Source organism: Myripristis murdjan, chromosome 7 (assembly GCF_902150065.1).
Source record: "Myripristis murdjan chromosome 7, fMyrMur1.1, whole genome shotgun sequence".
In the NCBI taxonomy this organism is placed as follows: domain Eukaryota; kingdom Metazoa; phylum Chordata; class Actinopteri; order Holocentriformes; family Holocentridae; genus Myripristis; species Myripristis murdjan.
In genome coordinates this window covers 22,965,265-22,974,708 of record NC_043986.1, presented here as the reverse complement: position 1 = coordinate 22,974,708, position 9,444 = coordinate 22,965,265, and the positions used below count along the sequence as shown (strand labels likewise).

Below are 9,444 nucleotides of genomic sequence, written 5' to 3'. Positions count from 1 at the left end.
ATACAGCTTATTGGCTTATAAATTGTGTGCGTTGCAGCTCTTTCTTCGCAGCCATGTCGATGTTAATTGTCAGTGGATTTATAAAAGCAAGCAGACAATGGTAATATTATTTAACTGTTTATTTAGTTTACTTATAAATACAATTTCATATACACATTGTAAGTCTCCCAGATGGAAGACAACAAAAAGGCATCAAGGCATTGTTTCTGATATCTATATCTCCATCACCACCATACATAACCAACAACATCCATGGCTCTTGCCTCAGAAGAAATGGGTAGCAAGGTGTGGGCAATTTTAAGAGTCAACAACATGGTTTCCCATATTGCCGGCAAGATTTACATGTAATCAATCGGGGGAGACGATAAGGCAATTCAATAAAAAGTCCAGGGATCACTACAAAAATTGATTTAGACACATCATGTCAAACATACCCACAGACATTGCCCAGCTATAAACAAAATTGATCTGCTTTTGTAAAATTTGTTCCACGGGGCAAATACTTGGCTAATCATACATTGTCAACAAAACCCTTCACAACCACTGATGGAGACCCATTAGTCTTGAAGCAAGAAAACCGACACAGACCAACCACAATGTCCACCTCAATAGCAGAAGGCCTAGTTAACTGCACTAACATATGGCTACAATAGGACCTATAATGTATTTAAGAAAAAAAAATAAAGCATTACTTTGGCCAACACAAGATCTGAGAGGGAAAATGAGTGTTGTAACTCCTTTACCACACAACGACTTGACTATCAAACCCACCTGAACATCACAAATAGAAAGTGAAAAAGAGAGAAAAATATTATTTGGACCACACTCCCGAGGTCAATTAGAGAATATACTTGTTAGATCTACAACTTACTCGTAAACAGACTCACCAGTATGACATAACCATTTGTATTCTTTTAAATAAATATGGGGTTGTCAGTTTTGTTAATCTCCAAACACTTTGTCATGTCATATCTAGTTTTTCTAACCATTACCTTATTACCATGTAAAAAATTATTACTTACACTGAATTTAGCCTTATTACATAAACACTTAACTTTCTAGAAAGGTGGGAAAAATATGTCACTGCTTTTATATAATGACCACAGAGAGTAATTTACTTCAGTGAGGCACCACACAGTCTAAGGCTACAGCCATAAGTCGAAAATCATTTGTAGAAAATTAGTTTTCCCTCAAATGTCCTGTATTTGTAAGAATTAACCAGATGCCCAAATGTGTTTTTACCCAATACTGGTGAAAGGGCGTCACTGAAGTAAAGAGCAAAACCTCCAGGCTAGGATGTAGTGACACAAAATGTCATCCCTTAACCAGCAAACATTAAAACTACCAAGCTCACAAAACGGCCTTTCACAATAGTCTACATTTCTTGGCAAGCACTATGCAATCTGCAGTGTAGTTTTGCTATTGACCTATAGTGAAGAATCTTAGATAATCAAGTATGAAGGATTTAAAAATTGGAATATAACAGAGTACAAAAAGCTATGGTGGCTTTGAAAGAAACTATTTACTACTTACTATTATCAAATTATCTATTTTGACTGAAACACCCAAGAAGCGTTACGGTTTAGCCTTTAACCCGGTCAGTCCCACTGAGCAGCGAGGTGTGCGTCTCCCAGCAGCACCTGAAAACCGCTCCCAGCACTTCCTTGGAATGAAGATTAAGTTTTGGTAGTTCAAACCAGGGACCATTTTGGTAAAAGTTGAGGTTTTCCCATTTGAAAATAGATCCATCTAAATGAGAGCCTCACCTGCAGCAGAGTCCTCTCTGCTCAGTGGCTATTTCACACAAACTCTAAGGAAAGCTGGTGACCCGATATATTGCTTGCACAAGCCCAACATGCCATATGCATGCATGCACTCGTAAGCCTGTGCTGGTGACATCTTGAGAGTCAATAGTAAAAGTAGTTTTCTCATGCAGTTTCTTAACTAGCTAATATTTGAGCTCCATTTTGCCACATTGCAAATATGGGTAAAATATTGGGAAAAGGAAGCAATTTTGCCAAATTGGATTTTTTTTTTAACACAAGTTAAGACATAAAGTTAAGGGCCTCTTAATACACTGCATAGTTATCAGCTGTACAATACATTTACAAATTAATCACTAAAGCATTAAGAAAATTTTCACCCATCAGTTTGTAAATAATCTCATCTGTAGCACTCAAGTAATTCTTGGATCATCAGCCATCACTGAAGCCCTTGTAACATTACCAAGTCTGCTGGTCGCACTTAGCCAGACGGTACAAATTGGCAATATTACTGAAGGGGAATATTATGTTCCAAAACTATGACTGTTCTCTCCCAGGTTATAAAACAATAGCTGTGAGACGTGAAAACAATGTTACAGAAAATTGGCACATGATTTAAGAGTCGATTCCAAGAGGAAAAAAAGTCAGTTCCTGCACCTTTTCACCTCTGTATTGATTTATTACAAGATCAGTCAAAAGATAATAAATCAATGCAGGGGTGGAAAAGTGTGTGAAAGACTCTTTTTTTTCCCGATCTGGCTCTTGGACAAAGCAAACGGTGTGTGTGGCACCTTCGACTCAACATGATTAAGGAGTGCCTGCATATAATGAAATTTAAGACAAGAATCTGGAGTTAGTAAAAACGACCATCTCGACATTACAAAGGAGTGCTGCAAATGGAAAAAGAAGAATAAAAAAATCAACACAATTACTGCATCTGCGATACTTAAGGCTACTTTACAAAACTGCATGAGACTCCTTCCTGACGGCAACACCAAGGCTTGTTGACCCGGAGGAATCATCAGCTAAATAATAATAACTTTAAACAATGCTTTTCCCAGATTACACACATGATCATCTGAAAAGGCTCTTTAGTAGGGCCAGACAGTTACATTAAGTACAATAGCGTATAGATTTGGCTTTGGCCTTGCATCAACACTGTCTACAGTTACACACATTTCAACATGATTTTGATTTTCTATATTTTTTTTAGATTGTACTGTATGTTTACACATGGCCTGAAAATGGCGGTTTGGCTGTTGGCTGTTGTTTTTACTTTGTTTATTTTCATATTGTGACTGCATGCTGTCCAGAAAAAGTATAATTCCAATCACAACGCAAGACTGGCCACTTTCTTATCCAGTCTAAAATATGTGACAGCAATTTTTTGGTCTCAATATTTTTGTGTGCTTTCGGTCTTGTCACTCAGCACATCCTGTTATGATGAATCTGGATGATTAATCTGCATTGAAACCTGCAGTGTAACTGTAGCCGCTGTCTCAGATTTGCTTGTTGATTATAGTAATTCCATCCTGATAACAGCTGATTCAGAAACAAAGATGCTTATTGTACTGTACATTTTTTTTAAAGGTCTGCTTTAGTAATTACCCAATCTGTTCTTTAAATATCAACACTGGTAATGCCTGCAGAAACCCTGTACTGGCCCGGCCCTACTACTGAGCCGAAATCCAACTTTAACTTGTATGCCCAATAAGAAGGCCCTTTTTGAGGCAGAGATGCAATGACAGATCCAGCACCTGCTGGAAAAGAAAGCAGTAATAGCAAAAACACACTTTTGACATTTTTAGCATCTTTCCATACATGTATGTGTGGTGTTGAAGAGGGGGAAAACAACAACAAAAAAAAACAAGTGCAGTTAAGGGCATTTTCACCCTTTCAAGTATTCTTGCTGGGGATGTTTGAGTTTGTTTTGAAGGACGTAAAACATCACTGACTCTCCTTAAAAAGTGATTTCAAATGATGTGTCTGACCACACTGTCTGAGAGCAATGGCCTTTGTGTATCACCTTAAAATTGGTGAGCTGTGTTAGACATACAACATCAAGAATATGGAGCCTGTCAAGGAGTTAAGGAGATATTGCAATTTAAAATGATAATCTCCTCCGTGAGTAAAGAAAAAAACAATCCATCAACAAAGCGCTCTTCTTAAAAATCAGACAAAATGTGCAAGACTTAAAGCTATGGCATCAGAAATTGTTGGTTAAGTTTTTCCTCCTATGGATTACAGTTTCAGTTAGGCAAAAGGGGAAGAAAAGACAGGGCGGAGCCGGTGTCTTCTGAGGTAGGGTGCAGCTGGGCTGCGGTGTTACTTGACTTTGTGAGCCCATTTCAGGTCATCTGCCCTGGGCTTCTCTCCCGTCAGACCCTGGATCAGATCCTCAAGGTTACGCCAAAAGCCCAGCTTCTCCAGAGGGTAGTTCAGCCAACCTGGAAACACAAGACTCAGTGACAACGTGGCCTTTCAATTCCAATTTATCTCACAAGCTACAGACGTTTGACTTCATTTCTGATTCAAAAGGGCAAGGCAAGTTTGTTTATATAGCTCCAGTCAGACACAAGCCAATTCAAAGTGCTTTACTGAGGCAGAAATACATTAATGTCAAAGACAATAAAAACAATAAACAAAAGAAAATACAAGAAAATAAATAGTTAAAGATTAAAAAGATGCTGCATCTTGATTGGAAAGCCCTGATTTAAATGAGTAGACAGTTTTAGCAGACCTCTGGTAGTCAGGATGCTTGCTCCACAGGTGGGGGGCACAGAGACTATATGCTGCTTCACCTTGCTTGGTTTTGATCCTGGGACACTAAAACAGTCCCAGGATGACCGGAGGGGTGTGGAGGCTTCATAATGTATAAGTCAATCAGAGATAGATTTAGGCCCGAGTCCGTTAAGTGCTTTACAGACAAGTAGCAGGATTTTTAAATCTATCGTGTGACACACAGGAGGCCAGTGCAGTGATTTAAGTGCCAGTGTAATGTGCTCCACTTTCTTGGTGTTAGTGTGGACAGCAGCGTTCTTGATGAGCTGCAGCTGATTGATTTTCTACTAAGACATCTGAAAACACCATTACAACAGTCTAGCCTACTAAAAATAAACACAAGGTGGCTACTCCCCATCCTTTCCTATGTAACCTCACTGATAAAATAGAAGTTTGACGGAGCTGATTTGATAAGGGCTTAGGTTGAGTTGGCACTGAGTGTATGGAGCCCCACTCTGTGTAAATGAGCCCCGTCCATTCTGAAACCGTTTCATTGCTCCCAGAACAGGCTGCAGTTGTCAGTGAGCAGTGCATGTGGAGGAATACCAGATATTTAATGCCAGCGAGTGGCTAAAACGTGCAATTCCTTTCCTGAAAGTGGGGTTTTCACCTGACACAAATATCTGAGCTGGGACTTGCTGTAGAATGTCCATTAGGTGTATTAAATCCCTTTTTATGAGCCATGTGTCACTCTGGGGCGAGTGTCATTTGCTCCGACATGTACAGTAAGTGTGTCTGTGCCTGGATGGTCCAATAACACTTGTGACACCATAGCGTTAGGTAGACGGACAGTTTTCAGAACTGTTTACCTCTGGATGCCACCAAGAGACCCTCCTCACAGGCTTAGCTGTGGCATTACAATTGAGCTCACCGACCAGCAGCTCGTCCAAAACAATATACCTGTTGTCTGAGCCCTGTCAAGAGCTTGCTCTGTTTTAGCCAGTGGGACACGTCCAGATAAGTAGTGGTGTCTGCCTCAAGTGGGGTCTTGGATGGACTATGGAACAGGTCTAGTGACCGCACAGTCACCAGCATGGGGTTCATTATACCTGAAAGCCAGTCCGCAACGCACTTCATGTCTCAGGTTCTGATTGTTGGCCGGTTCAAGTGTTGTGTCAAAGTCTGTTCCCCCATCAATATCTGTTTCCCTTTACCTTCACCAACAGGAGGAAAAAATTATTTGAGGGAAGAACGGACTTCAGCACAACTGTTTAGGGATAAGGTTGGGTGCAGGTTAAGTTAAGAGGAAACTCATTTTGAGGGGGAAACAGACTTTTCCACCTTCTTGTATTTGGTAGAGTTGAGAGATTCTTCTTTCAGGTTCTGTGTTTTTCTGGCTGAGTTTGGCACAGCTGCTGCTTTCAGTGGAGGGAGAAGTGAGAGAGGTCATCTTTTTCCCAAAGCAAAACAAAGCTTCTAACTATTGCACTCTTTTAAGAGCATAAACCTGGTTCATAGTCTCTGCAGCTGACTGACTCAAGTTATTGCCTGATGCTCAATTGATATTATTATTTCATTTATTAATGGGTCATTACAAAGAAGGAATAGAACCAGCACACTCATCTGCTCCAATGTTGAATTTCATGACGTTTCCAGCCGAGGCTCTTCGTCGATCAAACTTCAAGTTTGAGTTTGTCAGGTCAAACTTGAAGTTTAAAGAGTCTAGGCTTGAAACATCGCCATGAAATTCACCACTGGAGCAGATGAGTGTGCAGGGTCTACTCTTTCTTCATAATCATATCTTAATCCAGCACCTTGACAAAGTGGTGAGTGCTTCCTCAGCTTTCAGTGGGTTGTCACCCCAAAGTGAATGTCATTACCTTCAGAAGTTTTTTGAAGCCACAGTCTAGTTAATATATTCCAGTGCCTCAAACATCAATTTTTCCACATTAATTGCTCACATTCCACCACCATAAGAGAAAATAATCTGCACAAAGAAAAGCCAGTCTAATTCTCAAGGGCAGAAGGACTCGTCGTGTTTCAGCCTCAGAGCCGTGGCTAGACAGTCTCACTCTCACTTCTCTTCAAAGAGATGAAATCTGAAAACTCTGTGAAAGCTTCAGTCACTTTTACAAATAATATAGTTGTTCGAGTTGAGTATTAGTCCTTGTGAGGTAGCGAAAAGAACAAAGAACAAAGTGGAGAGCAAGAGCAAAAGTGTTCGAACACGCACTGCTTCACTTCTGTGACAGGCCTCCGCCATAAAAACACACTGCAGTTTGCACAGGTTTTGTACAAACCTGTGGTGATGCAGAAGTACGTCTCATGCGGGGAGACGTGGTGGACGCGGTGGTGCTTGCGGGGAAGGATGATATGGCAGTCCTGGAGAAACACTACCCAGCGAGGCAGGCCGAAGTACGTGTGTGACCACTTGTGAATCTGGTTGGTGAGGGTCACAAAGATGGCTAGTGCAAACACATAGCAGTACCAGGGGTAGTTGTGGTAAATCTCCGCTACAGTTGGAAAGAAACAGAGAGGGAGGTTGGAAGAAAGAAGGTATTTATTTGTTTGGTGTGTTTTCCCCTTCACTAATTCAGAAGCAGTATCAGGTTATAATGATTCTGTGACTTTAAAATGAAGGCAAGCCTTGTTAGTAGCTTACCAGGGGAGAGTGTGAGGAAGTTGAAGGCCATGTTTGCTAGAGGGATTATGGTCAGCATGCAATTGTCACCATTGGTCTCAATGAAGTCGTGACGGGTGATGGCTGTGGGATCAATGTGGTGCTCTCTAAATGGTCGTATAAAGGCCTGGGGGAGAGATTGGACAGTAAACAACAGGAGAAGCAGGTAGTAAACCAGTAAAGTCAAATTAAGTGGTCCTTTTAAATGGCCATTCTGTTAATTGGGAAGAGGGAGGGGGTACAAAATGCAGATTTTGATGTGTACTCTTGGGCTAGATTACAGTAAGGTGTTCTGATTTCGGCGCTGATTCCAAATAGAACGGGAAATAGACTTGTGAACCTCTACCTTTCCAAAGATGGGAAGATCCACTGATCCCCATGTGTCTGCCCCCCAGTGAACAATGCCCGATGCAAAGTCTGCACTGAGTATGCCTGCCACTGAAATCCAGTATGAGAGGGGGAGAGAGAGAAAGAGAAGGAGAGAGAGAGAGAGAGAGAGAGAGAGAGAGAGAGAGAGAGAGAGAGAGAGAGAGAGAAATAAATGATGACAAAATTAATTCAATTTTAAAAATAGGAACAAACAACGTTGCTGCAGTGAAGCATGCTTTGCGGTGCATGTCATAAGAACTTATCAAACACTGAAGATATTCCCTAGTACGTCAATACATTGTGTAAATGTTGAGCACATAACTCACCAATGCCCAACAAGATGTACCATGCATGTCCCAGATGGAAATAGGCAAGGAGGTGAATGAAGTTGAAGGCCATAAGAGAGAAGCAGAGGACAACACTTATCCATTCTTGACATCTTTTTCCTTTAAAGTAAAAAAACAAAAACAAAAACAAAGCATATGTGTTAGCAGCTTCACAGAATCAAGAGAGGTGTGAGCACTGCTTCTTCATTGGGTTGATCTGGAATAATGTTACTCTGATAAGCTGAGAAGACTATCGATCATTTAAAACAGCCCAAAGTTTTAATTAAAATAGCCAGCAGAATCAATTCTCAGCTTTCTTGCAGCAGACAACTTGAATAACCTACGGTGAGGCCACATTCCTCCATACTTTGCATGTTATTATTGAGGAGCTGGGCCTGAAATACCTGTAAGATCCGTGCAACTCTTAAGAGAGTGAAGAGTATTTCTGGCTAAACTCAGTGGCAGGCAGAAAGGGAGGCTGCCTCAACACTCATATGGTTTCACAACTGACAGGAGAGACTCAATAGGCAACAATTGTTTGTAGTGTGGGCGTGTGAAGGCCCTTTGTGTTAATGGTGCAAGTTCAAATGGTGACAGTCGGATACATTGCAGTTCGAGAAACCACCGAGCTCGGCAGGAGAGAAGTTATAGGGAAACTATCATAGTAGGGGTGGAAAAATAATCTAATAACAACGGGCAAGATCAATCCGGATCATTAGTAAACAGGGAAACACTGTGATCTGCATTGCTGGCTGAGTTCAAATCAATCAGCTGAGTTCGCAATTAGGCTACAGCAACACTGTTATGAAAGGTCACAGCCACTCCATGCCCATATGGGGCCTCTGTACAAAAATCAGAGGCGGTGGATTCTTCTCACATTTGCAACCTAAAATGCTCGAAATACCACCGAGAACTGGCAACAACCCGACCAAAAAAATTCAACCAGTAATCTCACATGATTCCTGTTGTGTAACAAGACAAGAGTGTGACTATGTAACACGCCGGCAGTGTCGCTGATCGCTCACAATAATTCAGTTCATTGCAATTAACGGGAGATCGATACATCTGATTGCAATTTTTGAATACTTCGCTTTTCGCTGGCTTACTTATCTACTAATTAAAGCCTCCTGCGGTGTTATGTCACGCCGATGGACACTTTGACCACGGGAACAAATCCCACAACACGACACTGCTGAGGAAATGGACTCACCTGGAGTGTATAAATTCGCCAGTGCCCGGGCACCTGCGTGTTGCGGGCCCCATCTGGCAGCACCCCGGCCCGGCCCCTGTGGCTCTGGACTCCCTATTTCTTGTCCACACCCGTTCTCGTTTACCATTCTCGCCATGTTCTCCACTTTTGGTTCAGCCCAGCCCCTTCAGCCTCTCTACACATACAGGAACCAACGGATTCATCAACTTCTCAGCCCACAAATAGCGTAGCGTTCGCAGCCAATCGCACCCAGTTCGATAAACGCATCAGCCAATCGCAGCACGGGAAAAGGTTCTAGAGTTTGCCGGGGGACCAATGGCGTTGCGAGGGGAAAAAGACCGCATTTCCTGACCCCACCCGTCCTGCCGAGTCCCA

General features: G+C 41.8%; 1 protein-coding gene across 1 annotated transcript; it reads right to left on the bottom strand.

Annotated features, from left to right (window-relative positions):
- Positions 1 to 3,349: 3,349 nt before the first annotated feature.
- On the bottom strand, positions 3,350 to 9,205 carry peds1 (plasmanylethanolamine desaturase 1). Its single transcript, XM_030055143.1, has 6 exons — positions 9,070 to 9,205; positions 7,860 to 7,979; positions 7,511 to 7,602; positions 7,147 to 7,291; positions 6,785 to 6,997; positions 3,350 to 4,210 (listed from the first exon to the last, which is right to left on the bottom strand). Exons 1-6 carry the CDS (start codon positions 9,203 to 9,205, stop codon positions 4,089 to 4,091), a joined length of 828 nt encoding a protein of 275 aa, XP_029911003.1. The 3' UTR covers positions 3,350 to 4,088.
- Positions 9,206 to 9,444: the final 239 nt, after the last annotated feature.

What these genes read in the sequence shown, in the direction of transcription:
- peds1 (XM_030055143.1), bottom strand. Translation starts at nt 9,205, where the DNA reads ATGGCGAGAATGGTAAACGAGAACGGGTGTGGACAAGAAATAGGGAGT. An exon ending in ATCTTCCCATCTTTGGAAAG is followed by an intron (nt 7,292 to 7,510) that starts GTAGAGGTTCAC and finishes TCTCTCCCCCAG; the next exon opens with GCCTTTATACGACCATTTAG. An exon ending in CTTCCTCACACTCTCCCCTG is followed by an intron (nt 6,998 to 7,146) that starts GTAAGCTACTAA and finishes TTCCAACTGTAG; the next exon opens with CGGAGATTTACCACAACTAC.